Source organism: Bubalus bubalis, chromosome 24, assembly GCF_019923935.1.
Source record: "Bubalus bubalis isolate 160015118507 breed Murrah chromosome 24, NDDB_SH_1, whole genome shotgun sequence".
Taxonomy (NCBI): domain Eukaryota; kingdom Metazoa; phylum Chordata; class Mammalia; order Artiodactyla; family Bovidae; genus Bubalus; species Bubalus bubalis.
In genome coordinates, this window is record NC_059180.1 from 19,810,404 (window position 1) to 19,827,875 (window position 17,472).

The 17,472-nt window shown below is 36.5% G+C and overlaps 1 protein-coding gene across 10 annotated transcripts in view; it reads right to left on the bottom strand.

Moving 5' to 3' along the window:
- Positions 1–17,472, bottom strand: part of TNRC6A (trinucleotide repeat containing adaptor 6A) — a 96,415-nt gene that overhangs the window by 38,109 nt on the left and 40,834 nt on the right. For 8 of the 10 annotated variants that reach the window (XM_044935786.2, XM_006071153.4, XM_044935784.2 and 5 more), the window contains one exon: positions 7,016–7,414. The exons of the other annotated variants lie outside the window; for them this stretch is intronic. In XM_044935786.2, the coding sequence (XP_044791721.2) occupies positions 7,016–7,414 (399 nt within the window). The remainder of the gene's footprint in view (positions 1–7,015; positions 7,415–17,472) is intronic. 10 annotated transcript variants of the gene reach the window in all.

Genomic DNA, 17,472 nt, shown 5'->3' on the forward strand with positions numbered 1-17,472 from the left:
CCCAAATGAGGTCAAGATAGTAAAAAAGAAACAAAAAGGGCTAATATGTAAAAAGCCAGTTTTCCTATGCACCAAGAATAACCAACAAGAAAATGGGATGGAAAAGGATCCTAATTATAGGAACCACAAAAAGTATTAAGGAAGCTTTGAAATAAAGTTAACAAAAATATTCGATTAAATTTTATTGCAGGTCATAGCAGATAACCTGATTAAATATAAACTTGCTCCTTAATAGGAAGATATAACAATGTTCCTTCTGAGTTTAATTATAAAAATTTACTAACAAGAGTCGGTAATTTGATTAAAGAGATATAAAGATTTTAAAATTCACATAAGACATATAAATAAAATCCGTAAAAGTGGATTAATCCACTTTTATCATGCATTAAACAGCTCTGTCCTATCAGAGTACATAAGAACAGAAAAATTAACCCAGAAATGGACTCAAGTATATTATCTAAGGTTATATGCCAAAGGTTAGCATTTTAAATCACCTAAAGAAAAGGAATATTCAATACTTTTAAAGATTTCTTAAATGAGATGATCTATCAAAAGTAAATCCAGATGATTCAAGTGTTAAAGATGAAACCATGAATTTGTGATGAGAATTTTGTATACATAAAAGCAAAGAATCCATTAAAAAAAAAAAAACTTGGCTATTTACAAGAAAGGTAAGGGTTTTTTCTTTTTTAATGTCTGAATACATCAAAAGCAAAACGCCCCAGAGAACAGCAGAAAACACTTTGCAAACCAATTCTATTATCTTTAATAGTAGTGAAACTTTCTCACAATCTGGCCATGACCTAGTTTGGAGGGGTTTATGGTCCACACCTGCCTTTTGCTGTGTATGCCCATGTATTTTAGGAAAATAAGAGATGCCATCAGTAATTATTAGCTAAAACTCCATTTTTAATCTGGAACATACTTGATACTTTCCCAAAAACATAAATTAAGAGGCTACCTCAAAAAACTGCATTTACCAACAATAAGTCACAAAGACCACTTTTTGTTATGAAAAACACTTTAGCTTAGATAGAAAAATCTGAGTGTGTCGGGGCGGCGGTGGGGGGGAGTGCTGGGCGGGGCATGGGGAGTGGGGTGAAAAGTGCAGGACTCCTCAGCGATCACAACTAAAACATTTCACAGTTGGAGACTACTTCAGAATTGAAAGAAGTCAAATAATACACTTTCCTTAACACACAAGGAAGCCAGAATCCACCATTACAAATGATCTGGAAGATAAACATACAGCAACATTAGTAAGTAGAAGATGACAGTCACACTTTCCCAGGAAATTGTGAGGAACAGTGAGATTGTAAACCCCTGTACTGGTGGGAGGAAAGTGGACAGTTCAGTTTCACAGTGTACTGCAAAATACAAAATTTAAACCAAGATTTGGAAGGCTGCATGTAACTGAGAAAAAACACTTGAAATCTAAAATCAGCACCCCACTCTCATACAAAATTACCATAGGAAGACTGAGGGCAGCTCTAGTACTATACCCCAAAAAGAACATTAAAAAAAAAAAGGATATGCGGAACCTAGAAAAATGGTATAGATGCTTACTTGCAAAACAGAAATAGAGACACAGATGGAGAGAACAAACGTATGGACACAAAGAGGGGAAGGGAGGGTGGGGAGGTCTGGGATTGGCATATGTATATTACTATGTATAAAATAGACAACTAATGAGAACTGACTGTTTAGTTCAGGGAACTCTACTCAGTGCTCTGTGGTGACCTTTAGGTTACCTTTAGGTCACCTTCCCATTTATCAGAAGGAAATCCAAGGAAGAGGGGATATGTATACATGTGGCTGATTCACTCTGCTGTACAGCAGAAACTAACACAACATTGTAAACCAACTATATTCCAATTTTTTAAAAAAGGGGGTGGGGTGGGAGGAAATTCCAGGCAGTCCAGTGGTTAGGACTCTGCTTTCTCACTACCGAGGCTCTGAGTTCAATCCCTGGTTGGGGAACTGAGATCCCGTAAGGCATGGCCAAAAGGAAAAAAAAAAAGAAGAATATAGCAGTGTATTACACAGCACCTATTCAGAAAGAAGATACATGGGGTAAAGCAAAGACTGGTGAGAATTCAAGGGAACTGTATAATTCATTCATGAATTTAGATCCAGGAAAATTCTACATTTTTCTAAGTTAAATATGTACCATGTAACAAACAAAATAGCCAAACATATGTTTTTTGCCTTAAAGACTTCCAATCTCACCAGAAAGAAAGGCCTTACAGCATTTCAAGGAAGTATGAAATGTTATCATTTGGAATATGAGAGAACTTTAGAGGCACAATTTCAAATAGCACTTGAGCAAGAAAGTGAAAAATGTTTTCCTTAGTTATTCTCATCTCTAGTCCAGGAGCTGGCAGAGGTTTTCTGTGAAGGTCCAATTAACAAATATTTTAGGTTCTGCCAGCCAAATAGTCTCTGTGGTGGCTCCTCTACCACAGCAGCCGGAAAGCAGCCACAGATAACATGTAAGTGAATAGGTGTAGCAGCCTTCCAGAAAAACAGGCTGAGAGCCTAGGTTAAAGATGGTTAAAGACAGAAGCAGCACCACAACCAGATGCAGTGCATGGATTCTGACTGGCTTCTGGTCGGAGCGACGGGGTGACTCAGCTACAGAAGAGACGCTGCGCGCCTGAGCTCAGTCAGTGGTGGCGGCGGCGCAGAGGAGGGGGCAGAGCCAAGAGCTGTTCCGGACTTAGAACCAGCTGGGCACGGCAAACCAGAGGCCTGCGAGACGCGAAGAAGAGGGAGAGTGAAGCATGAGCTTAAGATTTCTAGACGGGTGAGTGGATGAAGGGGGAGGCCAACCTTTCGAGCAATGGGATCCAGAATGAAAAACCAGTATGTGACAAGATAATTGAGTTCAATTTCGGACATGTTGAGTTTGAAGGCCCAACAGCAGCTGAAGACATCCAGAAGAGATGAAACCTAAAACTGGGGAGAGAGATGAAACAAAGCCACGGGAGGGAATAAAGTCTGAAAACTGGTCAAAGGAAAACCAAAGAATGAAAGGGCTTTAAAAAGGAGAACATGGTCAATGATTTTAAAAAATGTAGATATCTTATTAAGATAAAAATGGGTGAGTAAGTCTGCTTTTTAAACCACAATTAAAAATAAAAAAGTCTGAATTTGGCATTCAGATCAGTGACCTTAGCAAGAACTATTTTAATCAAGTGAGCAGAAGCCAGATGACAGAGGACTGAGGCAATGTATTAGAGAGTCCAAGTATAGATTATTTTTTTAAGAACTCGAAAGTAAAGAGAAATTCTACAATAACCCCAAGAGAATTGGAGTTTAAAGGAATTTCTTTTAAAGATTATAAAGACTTAAATATGTTTACAGACCATGGGACACGCTTATAGCAAGAAGTCACAGGACAGCAAGGATGCACATTTACTGCACTAAAAGGACAGCTGAGCACAGGCAGATGGACAGTATTCTAACCTTTAAACATTTCTGGTAACTTCAACAGTTTTTCATTAAAACAGCCCCAATTTTTAGTAATTCACCATTATACTTCACATTTCTTTAAGTTTCTTTAAAAAAAAAAAAAAAAGAAAGAAAGAAGCACAGGAAAATCTATAGCATTAATACAAAAAAACTCACATACCCCTCACCTTAGGAAATATACTACTAACATAATAGAAAATTCCTGTGTACCTTCTCTTGATTATATCTCGTTTCTCCCACAGTGGGTAACTGAACAGTAACCACACAAAATGCTATATTTGAATTCATTCATATGCAAGGCATAATGCTGTTTTGCAAGCTTTATATTTTATATAAATGATGTGTATGTGTGCTAAGCTGCATCTCACTATAAACTAAAACACATTCTTGGTACCATCTGCAAAATTCTGAATACAAACTACGTATCACAGGATACTGCTGAAAACATCCCTCTTTTGCCTAAGGGTGATTGTGGTGTCACAGTTGTATAGAACACTACTTTATTCTTTAAAAAATTATCTGGAGAAGTAATAAAGGTGAAGCGAAGCGCAGTGAAATAAGGCACACGTGTGCATGTGTATGTACATATAATGTACTAACAACAGCTGGATTTGAGTGGAGGGTATACGGGTGTTTACTGATCTATTTAATTCTTCTGAATGTGTCATGTCAGCTGATGATCAAGTGTGACCTGGAACACTCTGGCTCACAACAGCAACACTGCCGCCAGCCCTGGTAAAGCACATCAGTAACCCCAAACTCAAGGGTTATTTGGGGAGTAGTAGGGTCTTACACCTTAAGGCTTTAAGAAATCACTGTGAGAGACAGTGGCGACTGCAACCATCGCTACATGCGTGCGGCACAGCCACAAACTGGCAACTCCACCTGCAGAGCTGTGCGGTTCAAAAGAAACTTAAAATTCATACCTTTACCACAGTTCCCATGACTTCTTTTCATCCTTCACTCTACTTACCTGCTAGCCTATGAAAGATTTAGTTGTGTGACCGCTAATTTAGACTAGGCACTAGCCCTCCTCTTCACTGCAGTGAATAAATGAGAAATGCATTCTGTGAAGCCAAGGCAAGTGTATCCAGCACTCCTCACCTTCACTATGAAAACTTTCAAGTAAATTTCTGCGTGCTACTGTATGTATCAATTTAAATGTCAAATCTACTCCATCACCTCTCTCTGGTTAGAAAAGTAAACAAGTCAAATACAAATAGACAAAGACAGTCAAGGATGTGCCCCCACATTTCTGAACTACATACAGTTTCACACTACGCAATCATCAGGTTTCTGGGCTATCGTTCATGCTGTTTATACTGTCCAGTACACTGCTCTTCACTGATCACTAGGCTATTTTCTAATCTGTAAAATGAAAATTAAACATGTTAAAACACTGTGTGGGTCATAAGCACCCCATAAGGGTTAGTCACTATATTATTGCTGTCACTATTAATTATTATTAGCCCTTCAGGAGCCAGGACTGATCTAAGAAGTCCTCTCTAATAAACAGATACCCAAGGCTCCACTAGGTTTCTATTATCATTTCTAGTAGCACCTACAAAGATATTTTAACATAAATATGAAACTATGCTGGTAAAAGGGGATTCACAAATGTTTAGAAAAAGACAAAAGCACAAGTCTGCTTCTCTTGAAGAATGCTTTGCTTGCATCTTCTTCTGCATTCTCTGGGGATTTAATTCTAAATTTTAGTCAGACTGCTGTACCCGTCTTGTTTCCATCTTAGCCTCCACATTAATACTGTCCACCTTTGTGAACTTGTTTTAGAAACAGGCGGGCTATCTTTCCTTCTCAGCCCTTTGTTTTTTTGAAGACTTCTTCCTATGTCCACATCTTAGGCTTCTTTTCACCTGAATGTATACCCATAACACATTTGGGTTTTTTGACCCATACCGATCTTTGAGAAAATTCTTGAACTCCCATTGTTTCCATTTCAAAAACAGCTTTGCTCTTTCATGTCCCCAATTGAAAAAGCATATTCAACATGTATTTCCTAAAGTTACTATCCCACTTTCCTGTTTGTTAAATATGCCACCATTGCTTAGCTTGCAGTAGGTACTCAAGAATTTGCTGCATATATAACCTCTCCAAAGTCTTAACTACAATGATGCTGATGACTCAATACAACTGCTTCCAAGCTGACTTCCTAGAGGAACTTCAAACCAAATTATTCACTGCTTGGCATTAGATGTAACATGTCTCAACCAGACTCTTCCTCCTGAAAAGCACAGGTCCTTCTAGAAAAGTCTCAGGGAAAATAATTCACTCAGTGCCCAAATATCTGACCCTAAACTAGCTGCTTTAACATGTCACATAGCATAATCCTCAAGGCAACCTTATAGACTGGGCACTACACTTCACAGATTAGCAAGGACGGTCTGATAAGTCATCTGGCCAAGCTTACACAGTGATAGGCGTGTAGGGGTAAGTATTGACTCAGGCTGATGATTTAAGTTTGCATCCTTTCCAATGACTTGCTTCTCCAATTACCTATGCCAGAATATCATGTGTGCCCTCTGCCTCCTCACCTATCACATCCAGTAGGCTGCCAAAGCACGGCATGGTTGCTACGTGCACAGCTTTGGAGTCTGTACAGATCTCAGTGTGAGTGCAGGCTCTGCTACTGATTAGCTGTGAAATACTGGATGATAAAGTACAGAGCAGTTCCTGGTACGGAAGAGAGCACAGAGGCAGAAAATGAGTAAGTCCACCTGGGACAGTTAGGAAAGGCTTCTCAGATGAGACTCGGACACACGGAGCAATTAAGTGACCTGCCAAGGTCGCACGCTGGTACACTGTGGAGCCAGGACTTAAAACACCAGGTCCATCTGGCTCCACAGACTCGGGCTGGTTACTGGTCTGCTACTGCTTTCCTGTGTGGGAATCTTGATTATCCTCAATTCTCTACATGGCTTGGGATAAAAGCATCAAAATAGTTCAATAAATGAATGGACAAACCAACCGCCACAACACAGGGAAATAAACTGGACTCTGAGAAAACTGTAATCACATACTGAACTTATTTTCTGCCTCACAATCATTAATGAGCTGAGAAAAGCCATTCTGGGATAATAACCGATTGCATGTGCTCTGAACAGAACTTTCGTGGGTGGTGGTCTTTTTTTACAGCACGTGGTAACCGATCTCAAGTCATTTTTGTCTTGGTGCCTCAGTTTCCTCTACTGAAAAGCAGAGCTAAGAACAGCTGATACCTAACAAGGCTGTTGAGGATTAAATGCAGTTAATACGCACAACTGGTTAGCATATAACTTTAGCTCTATAGCTATATATATACATAAGCTGTTTACTAAAATGGGTTAAGATCTGAAGGGAGAGTGATAGTTAACTTACAGGAAACACTTTAAGATTCCCCACTCACAAGTTCCTGCATAGAATTCTTACTTTACAACCCAGATACGGATGAATACAAATACATCACCAAATAGGCATGAATTTATAAACTTGCTACACTGCTAACGATGATAGTTGGAGTCTCGTAAGAAATGCCTTCTCTCACCTGACTGGTTTTTGCTGATCTGCACCTCTCCGTTATTTTGTGGCTGTTGATTTGTTAAAGCACTGCTTTCTGACTGGCTGCTTAACACTTTAACAGCAGATCCCAGGTTTGCTGCTATGACGGGAAAATGCTGACCCCTCTTTAGAAGCTGCTTATGTTCCTGGTGGCGAAATCGAGGTGGTACTTCCCGGGGATACCGAGGCAAGGCCTGTGGTGGCGGCTGCGGCTGCTGCGGCTGCTGCGGTTGCTGCTGCTGCGGTTGCGGCTGCTGCTGCTGCTGCTGCTGATTGTTGGCTGTGGCTCGCTTGGCATTATTATTAGTGCTGGTTGCTGTGGAAGTGCCGTTATTAGAGTTGGCAGGCTGAGGCTGGCTTACACTGGGCTTTATCTGTTCTGGCACTAATCCCAACAAAAGAAAAGGGGTGGAAAAGATTAGCCAGTAAAGTGTACCTCTATTGCAAGCCATCTAAGCAAAAAGGCCCCAAGGAAAACAATCCTAAAGGAATAGACTCTTTATGTGTGCAGGGGTATCCTCATTCACGGGCTCAAGTTTTCTTGGGAAGGATCACTGCCAAGCATCAGCTTTTTACTTCAGCTAACTACCTATCCGATAAAGGAATGGACAGCTATCAGCATTCCCCGTCCTGGATGACAGCTCAGCTCACCACCTCTTTCCCTTGTTATCTCTGATTAGAAAACAAGCACTGATCATACAACTCTGTAACTCACAGTAACTAAAAGAACAAAGTTGACAAAGTTTTGGTAGTCCCTAAAGAATCCTCAAGTCCCGGGTGACTGTTCTGAATTTGCCTCATTCTTAGTGCGTTTGATCCCTAGTTTTCATCTTTGAAAGACAACACAAGAGTAAGGGCAAAAAATAATCCTGCTAGACAAGGTTAACATTGTTTTTTGTTGTTAAAATGTAAAATCTGAATCAAATAAGAAAAATTCAGAAGGGGGACAAAATACAAAGATCATACGATGAGATCTGTGAGACTAACCTAAACTAGAGAAATAATTTGAATATGCTGGCTTAAGCAAATCAGAGAAACACAATCTGTGTATGGTACAAACAGTTGGAAACTACAGTGAATTTCTGGACTCCTAAAAGAGATTAAATACGTTAACTGGTGGAAATACTCTAAACCAGGGAAGCTATACCCAATCTCTAAAACTACAGAGAGGCAGCACCGTCTATACGGTCTATGAACTGTCGGTGCCAGATAGACCCAGGTTTCAATCCCAGCGATGCCTTTAAAAAGCTCTATGTCCCTGGACAAGCTGTATAAACCTGAGCCTGTGGTCTCCTCTGTGAAACAGGGTAACACCTATTCCTCACAGAGCTATCCTAAGGTTGAGTATGTTAATAGTGGTTACAGAGCACCAAACATAAGGCTAGGCAGCATACTCTGGTTTACTGTGCTTTGCTTTATCACACTTTGAAGATATTGCATGTTTGTACGAAAAGTGTGTGGCAACCCTGCATCAAGCAAGTCTACTGGCAGCATTTTTTCCCCAACAGCATCTGCTCACTTTGTCAGTCTGTTTCACCTTTTGGTCATTCTCACAGTATTTCCAACTTTTTCATTATATTTATTATGGTGAACTACGATCAGTGATCTTTGATATTACTGCTGCAAAAAGATTGGGACCCACAATAGCTCAGCTAATGATTAGCATTTTTAAAGCAATAAATTATTTTAAAATTAAGGTATGTACACTTTTTAAAGACATAATACTATTAAATATCTTAGACTACAGGACAGAGTAAGCATAACTTTTATATGCACTGGGAAACCAAAAGATTCGTGACTTGCTTTATTGCAATATTTACTTTATCGCGGTGGCCTGGAACCAAATCTGCAATAAAATGCCTATACATAGTGTCTATTTTTAAATGATTGGCACAATACCACTTTACTCTTTTGTAGCAATTTAATCAGCTTCGCAGATGCCACTGTCAAATAAACAGTGATTCATCTCCATGTGATTGCTGAGGACACAGAAAACTCTTCAAGAGCACCAGGCCTGAAACTAAAACAGCCCCGCCACTCACGAGCTAGGTTATTTCTGTATCTTTTTCCTTGTCTATATGATATAGACAGCGTTGGTCTAATACCCAGCACAATGTAAACACTCAGTAAACAGAAGCCATTACTGCAGCCCCAAAAAAGAAATATTCATCAAACACCTACAATGTATATGACTCTGTGATAAAGTACTGATTACCTAGATTGTTTCCAAGTCACTCAACTTCCTCTTACAAGCCCTCAGATCTACAGCCGCCTCTCATTCAATGGTCTAGCCTCATTATTGTCTTCTTTCTCTGAACAGCTGGAGGATTTAGTTTATATTACTGACACTAATATATGATCTTGACCTCTTATTTTTTAAAAATCTGACTTTGACTTTTCTAAAGTAATACAAAAAAAAATTGTAGTTCAGGAGGAATTCCTTAGATTACAAATATTCCAACTACTGCTTCAAAGTCCTTCTATTCTTGACGACTGAAAAGCCTCTTATTAATAACTTGGGCCCAGTGTATTCTAGGTCTAATTACTTTATGTATGAAAATTTTGCCTCCTAGACAAGTTAATGCTCTTAGAATGTAACAGTAATGTATATTCCTTTGTTGTGAGGAAAATAAGGAACCAGAATATTCTAAAATATATCTGAAACCAAGAGGATCAAATATATGTTAACTATGATATTATAAGGCACATAAAAACTCTTAACTCTGCTTTCACATGCCTAGTATTGAGCTCAGTATGGTATCTGGCAATTGAATGTAACCTTAAAGTTTTATAGTTACCCACTGCTAAAAAGTAAGTTTGTCCACCACTTTATTCCTAAAGGGAAAAGACTGACAACAATTTAATACCCAAACAAGATGTTATTTATGTCAGATAGCAACAGGAAAGTGTTCTTTAGTACATTCAAGAAAGTAGGAAGATAACTTACATGGAGACACGTACAAGAACCCTAACGCTACTGTAGAAGTGAGTAGGAATTCAGAAGCAGTATTACACTGGTCACCCAGCAACCCCACACTTACCTCAAAAATTCAAAGAACTCCTGTATTTTTCATCAATAAAGTGCCACAGAGAAAAAGAGGCTGAAATATGATAGATACTAGTCTCTAGGACTAGAAAACTTCAGTGACGCCAGCAAAAAACAGTGAGACGTAACTACTGATTATAAAACTAAATAATCTGAAGTAAAGTCTCAGATGTAAACGTGGGATGTCGTAGCAAAGAAAAAAGGAGCTAACAGTGCATGCAGGTGTGCCAGGATACGGGCGGGGCTGCTGGGTAACAGAAATAAGTATGAGCAATTCTGGCTACTGTCTACATGTAAAGTTTAGGTTAATTATGTCAGTAAATATCTAAACCACCAGAAGAGGGAAAAATGACAAAACCATTCAACAGACACAGAAAATGCAATAAAGAGAATTGTTTTAAAATTGTGCTTAACATGAAATACAAAATGAAATGCCAAGCATAAGCCTCAAAATATCTGTAATCACAATAAAAATGTGAATGGTTAAATTAGTTAATAAAGACCATAAAAAGGGCTAAGAAAAGAAAAAACAAACTTAAGGAATACACTTTGCAAAAATCACTCCTGAAACAAAACAATTCAGGAAAACTGGTGGAAAAAAGTACAGAGACAGATACACTAACAAGAAATGCTAACAAAATTTAGATGAAAGCAGACTTTTAAAATTCAAAGAGAACGCATTATAAAGACTTTGCATTTTGATAAAGAAACCAACTAAAAAAGAAACAACCAGGTAAGAACCTTTATATACCAAATCTTAGTATCAAAATATGTAAACCAAGTGGACACAGAAAAGAAAAACTGGAAAAAAAAAAAAAAACCCAAAACCTTGAAATCAGGTAACACCTTTTTTGACAATTACTCATGAAATAGTCAGGAAGTGCATACCATTCAGCACTAAAGAAAATATCAATGAATTACAAAAAGTAGGAATAATACAGATGATATTCCTGGACTACAATGTAATCACATTAGAAAAACTAGCAAGTAAAACTGCCTTATTCAAATAAATCTTGAGTTGAAGAGGAAATAAATACCAGGACTCTAGAGCTATCAAAAAAAAAATCATGAAAACAATACACACAATAAATTTTAAGACATGACTAAACCAGGGAATGAGAATGTGAAGAAACCAACTCAAGTTAAAAATCCAACAGAAAAAATAGGTAAGAAATCAGTAAAGATAAAAACAGAAACCAATGATTTTAAATGTGAATCAATAAGGAAAAAAAGATTTAAATATATGACACAAATAGTTTTAAAAGACTATAAACAATATATGCTATAATTTTACATTTTGATCTGAAATATTTTACACTGTTGATTCAATTTTTTTGAAATGCAAAACAGTGATCCAATAAATCCAAGGCATGATTCTAAGAGAGAAGTAAACAGTTAACCTAATTTTTAAAAAATGTAAAAAATGAGATGATTTCTAAAATTAAGATATTTCTTTGGGTTCAACTTATAAATAATTAGAAAAACTGGAGGAGGGAATTATTTACCACAAGATTCCAGAAGAGGCAGAAAAAATAGACTAATTATCACAAAAGAAATGAAGAAATTATTAAATCATCCATCAGGATCAGACAGTTTGAGCAAAACTACCATGCATACTTCATTTTTTAAAAAGCTAGCACACTGTTACAAAACATCTCTCTAAATCAAATGCTATTCAAATTGTTGTAGGGCACAGCATAAGATCGAATACCAACATTAACACTATTACTAATACATCAGACAAAATTTTAGTAATCTCAAACAATGGGGGAAATAAAAGAAGAAATATAAATAGTACTGGGGGGAAAACACATAACTTCATATGTAGAGAGTCTGTAAAGACAAGATCCTATGTGTAATACATACCAATAAAACAGAAAACCCAGCTAATGGCTTGGCAAACCTTTTCTGTAGAGGGCCAGATAGTAAACATTTTAGGCTTTCCAGGCCATACAATCTCTGTTACAACTACTCAACTCGCTGCTGTAGCACAAAAACCAGCTACAGACAGCACGTAAATGAATGGATATGATTGTGTTCCAACACAACTTCACATAAAGAAGCAGGCAGTGGGCCAGATTTGGCCAGCAGGATATAGTTTTCCAGTCTCTGCTCTACAAATATAGTTTCCCAAAATGAGCTCACAGAGGAGTAGAAGATCCTACGGTATAATAACGGCAGAAGACATTAAAAGGTCCTGAAAGATTTACCTCTCTAAGAAGCACCTGGCCCAGATGACTTCACAGAGAGTGTGTGTGTAAATAAAGTCCTCAAGAAACATGTATCTATCCTACATAAACTATTACAGAACAAAGAAGTAAGTACAGGTTCAAAAGACTGGCTAGATTCAAATTTTGGCTCTGAAACTTGGTAGCTACATGACCATGGGCAAGGTATCTATTCCCTCTGTACCTTTTCTTCATCTGTAAAATAAAGTTAAATATTAATACCTATACCTATAGGGTTTTGTGAGGGTTTAACACAATAATGGATGTAAAGAATTATTAATAAAAACAGTATCTGGCACATGGTTAGTATTCAATAAACATTAGTGATTACTATTTAGGTAAAAAAGTTAGATGAACCCCAGGTTTCTGGCCTGGAATTTGAGTAGAGAGTGGTATCATTTACAAAGATACGAAATAGAGAAAAATTAAATCTGGGAAGTATGTGTGAAAGAACGAGTTTAATTAGGTTTTTGTTGTTGTTGGTAGGTTTATTACTATAGGACAGCCATTCTTGAACTTTTTGGTTCAAGACCCCTTTACAATTTTAAAAATTTGGAACACTAAAAATCTTTCATTTATGTGGGTTACACCTATAGATATTTACCATGCTAGAAAACTAAAAAATTGTTTTAAATATTTATTAAATCATTAGGAAAATTCTTTATATATTAAAAGTTCTTTTTTTGAAAAAAATTACTATTTCCTAAAAAAAGAAAACAAAAGCATGCACTGTTTTATATTTTTGCAAATCCCTTTAACATCTGGCTTAACAGAAGGCAGGTGGATTCTCACAACCACTTCTGCATCCAGTTGGTCGTGATTTGCACATTGTGTCCCCTCTAGAAAACTTCACTATAGACTCATGAGAGAATAAGTGAACTAGACAAATAAAGTCTTTCTATTATAATGGAAACAGTTTTAACCTTGTGGGTCTCAAGAGAGCTTCAGGGAGCCTGTCATGTGGCCTCAGGTAAACTATGAAAACCATTGCTATAGGAATGCTAAATGATTGGGAGCAAGATGGTTCTAGAATTCAGTAAAAGTTTGAACTTTTTCAAAATATGGCTTTAGCATTCAACATACAGGTAGAAAAAGCAGCTATGAAGCTGTAAAATAAGAAATGGCAAGACTTAGAAAGAATAGGTTAGACTCATCAATTCAATCATGCAAAAACCCAACTAGTCTCCTTGACTTAAGTGTTGATCCCACCCTACCCTCTTTTCACTCTTTTCCCAAACCTGTGCCCTATGTTATCCATATTTTTAAAGTGCTTTCAGAATTAGAGCAAAGTCTTTAACACAGCCCGTTTACCACTTTTCCAGATTCATAACCCTGCTATATCCACATACATCTCCTCTTCTGCATCAAATGTCTGTGGTTTTCCAAAAGGTATCATGCTCTTTTATGACATTCCTTTCTTCCAAATATTTCCACCACCTTTCCTAGGAAACAACCAATCACCCCCTGACTTCTCCCTCTCCCAGACTCAGCTAATATTAGAAGTATATTATGACAATGCCCCTCCCCCACTCCCACAAAACTCTGGGGCATCTCTTACACTGCAATGTGCTCTTTAAGTGCAGGTTTCTTATTTTTTCTTCCTTTCTCCACTGGTGTTCCCAGAACCAAACACAGCAAATGGTCAAGAACTACTGGTTGAACAACAACTTATGAACCGTCAGCATATATGAGATGACTGAATCCAAAAAACAAGGCAGAATGATACTGAGGATGAAACACTGCAACACCAACGTTCAAGAGGTGGAATAATCAGGAACCAATGAAGAAAGACAAAGAATGATCAAGGCAAATAGAAAGAGTAAGGACAGTGATGGTCACTGCGTAAGTACACTGCTGAGTAACTCACCAGTCACAAACGCCTGCTCTAAAAGAAATCCAGAGCCAACGTCCAGAAAACAAGACAAGTTTAGTCAATATGCTTGTTAATGTGGAAAAGACATTCTAATTAGCCCTAACATTATCCATAATATCAGAAAAGTATTCTGAAGAAATTTCATTCAGCTAGTATAAAACATATTCACTGCAATTTTTCACTTTTACTTTTTTTTGGCCATACCATGACCCAATTTGTCTTTTGCAGTTTAAAGGAGATAGGCAAATTTGAATTGGCCCAGAAATAAACAAGCATTTTAATTTTTGAAAATGGAAAAATTACTCAAGATAGAATTTAAATCCACATCTTCCTGTACTGTACTCCAAATCAAGACTCTGTGAAACAATATTACAATTAAATTATTAACTTTTGCTTTTTTCTACTTTTATCCTAATTTTCTGGCATTTCTTAATGTAAAAACATCATTTCATTCTGTAAACCTTAAATTGTTGCTAAAAAAAAATCTATTAATTGGAAAAAAAGAAAAACCCACAGCAATAGTCTTATATTCAAATAAAAAACCAATAAAAAAAACAATTTAATATCCAAAGTTCTAAATATACCAAGCTCTAAATTTGTAAAAACAAGTTGTTATGTATTCTTATTCCTTAATGACTGAAATTATCTTATATGAATATTTGCTTCTTTAAAATAACATTTAAAAAATTTGTTAATTTTAATACATTTCAGAAAAAAAATTAAAATGAACTTTCCTTCAGTTATCTACAAATTTAAAGAACAGTTTAAAGAAAAACCAGCCATCAATCACCTTGTATTACTACTGAACTCCCCAAAACATCAGTTAATACAGCTTAATAACTCAACATCTTCCTTTATTATCCTTTTGAAGTTTACAAATCAGCTTTGCATAATAGTTTCCCTATTGGCTACACTGCAAATTTTCTAAAAGTACAAGCATAAATAATAACCATAGTATACAAACTGCCGTTTTAAGATATGGTTTCACTTTAACAGAAAGAAGTATTAAATGGATGTCTGGAAAATAAAAACCCACATACAGATTTTCATTTGAATTATTCAAAGGACTAAAATAGTTAAAATTATTAAGCATCTATAAAATATAGAGTGCTTAGGCAAACTTACATTAACCTAGAATTACTATTTCCAATCTCAGTATGTATCATTATATGGGAAAAACAAAAGTCAACCTCTTTGAAGCAAGATAGCATGTACCAGTGAAACCTGGTCAGTTAGAAAACAGAATTGTTCAAATATTTTTAAAAAGTTTGTGTCATCTATAGATTAACAGTCCTTAAAACCTTTATTACAAGGAATTATTTTATGCTCTTAAGAGTCACAAAATAAAATAACTTTGGGAAGAAAAGTTAACATGTAATAAACTAGTATATTTAAACTTTACTGTTTATCAGGCAATACCATGTATAATATTTATCTTTGTCCCTTATTATTAATGTTTCTAATATGTAATTATAATCTCTTTAAGCCTAAATTCTCAAATTAATTATTCTAGTTGTTCTACTAAAATAATAAGGTAGCTTTTAATAACATTCACTTTAAAGAATCTGCCTCACATTCAGAGGAAGTGAAAACAAGTATGGGCAATAAAATTAACAAAATCAATTATTTCAGCTTTCCTGATGAATAACAGCAACATTATCCATTTGCAGTCAAGAGTTTCACAAAGCACAAACCTGATAAAAACATCATAGCAGATTAGAAAATTCTGTATATCAAGAAATTCCAAAGATAGTTATTTCCAACTTTTGTTGCTTCCCCACGCTGCAGCTTTCAGAAGAAAATGGAGGAAAGGCATAATGTCATTTTACTGCTACAGAAACAACGCTTGCCAACTATCCCTATATATGAGGCCCAATAACTTCAATTCCATCTTCTTATATTTTAAGCGTGAGGTGGAAAGGGAAAGAGGCAGCTAGCTGAAAATGTGAACAGCAATTCTACTCAATTATAATGAGCTTATAAATCAAATTTATTAAAAACATAGCCAAACACTGTACTACTATAAAAATCATTTCTGCTATCATTAATAAGCATACTGGATGATTTAACAATATTGATTCTACTTCCCCTGTATAATACATGTTCTTTGTCCCTTACTAACCTGTCAGTTTTAGAACACTGAAAGGCACAGAGGGGGAACTCTGGCTTTTCAGTTGACACACAAAGATGCAGTGCTAAAACCTTCACTGTGGATAAATGGCTGCAGTTTTAAGTGCCACTAGCCAATCTGCAAAATAGCTAAATGCTTGTCAATCCATTAACTTCTGCTAATCCTTAACAAGTTGAACTGAATGGCCTTTTGAGAACTTGAAAAATAAGACTTAAAAACTAATGTTAAACATAATAAATTGTATTTATATTTTATACAGGTACAAGCAAATTTTAATTTATTTTTCTTTTTTTGCCACGTGGGATCTTAGTTCCCCAACCAGGGGTCGAACCCTTGTCCCCTACATTGGGAGTGTGGAGCCTTAACCAGTGGACCACAAGAGAGGTCCCAAATCTTAACATTAGTTTAAAGGTTCCTCAGAAAAAATACCAAACAGCAAGATATAAACAATCACTTCAAAATTAGATCCCAAATTTAAAACAAACATTAAATTGAATTCACTTGGGTGTTTTTTTTTTTTTGGCCATGCCAAGGGGCATGTGGTATCTTAGCTCCTCAAACAGGGCTCAAATTCATACCCCACGAAGTGCAAACAGAGTCCTAACCACTGGATCACCAGGGAATTCCTGAATTCCCTTAGTTTTAATGCATTTCAAAATCCCAGAGAAATCAGAAATTTTCCTGGTCTTAGCTCTGCTGCTTCAAAGAACTCTTATCTTCCTACCCCAAATCTCCCATCTTAAATTACCAACACAAAGAGAAACAGAACTGATTTGTCCTTCTGCAATCCTCTAGGTTTTGATGACTGAATAAATTATTCTGCCAAGCTTCATTAATGAATTTCCGGATGAAATCACCATATTAACAAATTCTGTTCTTCAGCAAAACACCGAAGGAAGGTTTATCTGTTCTAAAGTACAGATCTTTAAGAGCTAAAGTATACCCACACAACATTCACAATATGGTAGTCTCGAGATCTTTGGTTAATTTCTCCACCAAATCTTGCCCAAATGTGTGAGATGCAGAGAAGTGGGAAGATGAAAGATTTATTTTTCAGGCAGAGGCTCATGCTTAAAAAAGAAAAAAAACTGCCTACTGTAATTTTTTACAAAGGGAACTCTACTCAATTTTCGGTAATAACCTAAACGAGAAAAGAATCTGAAAA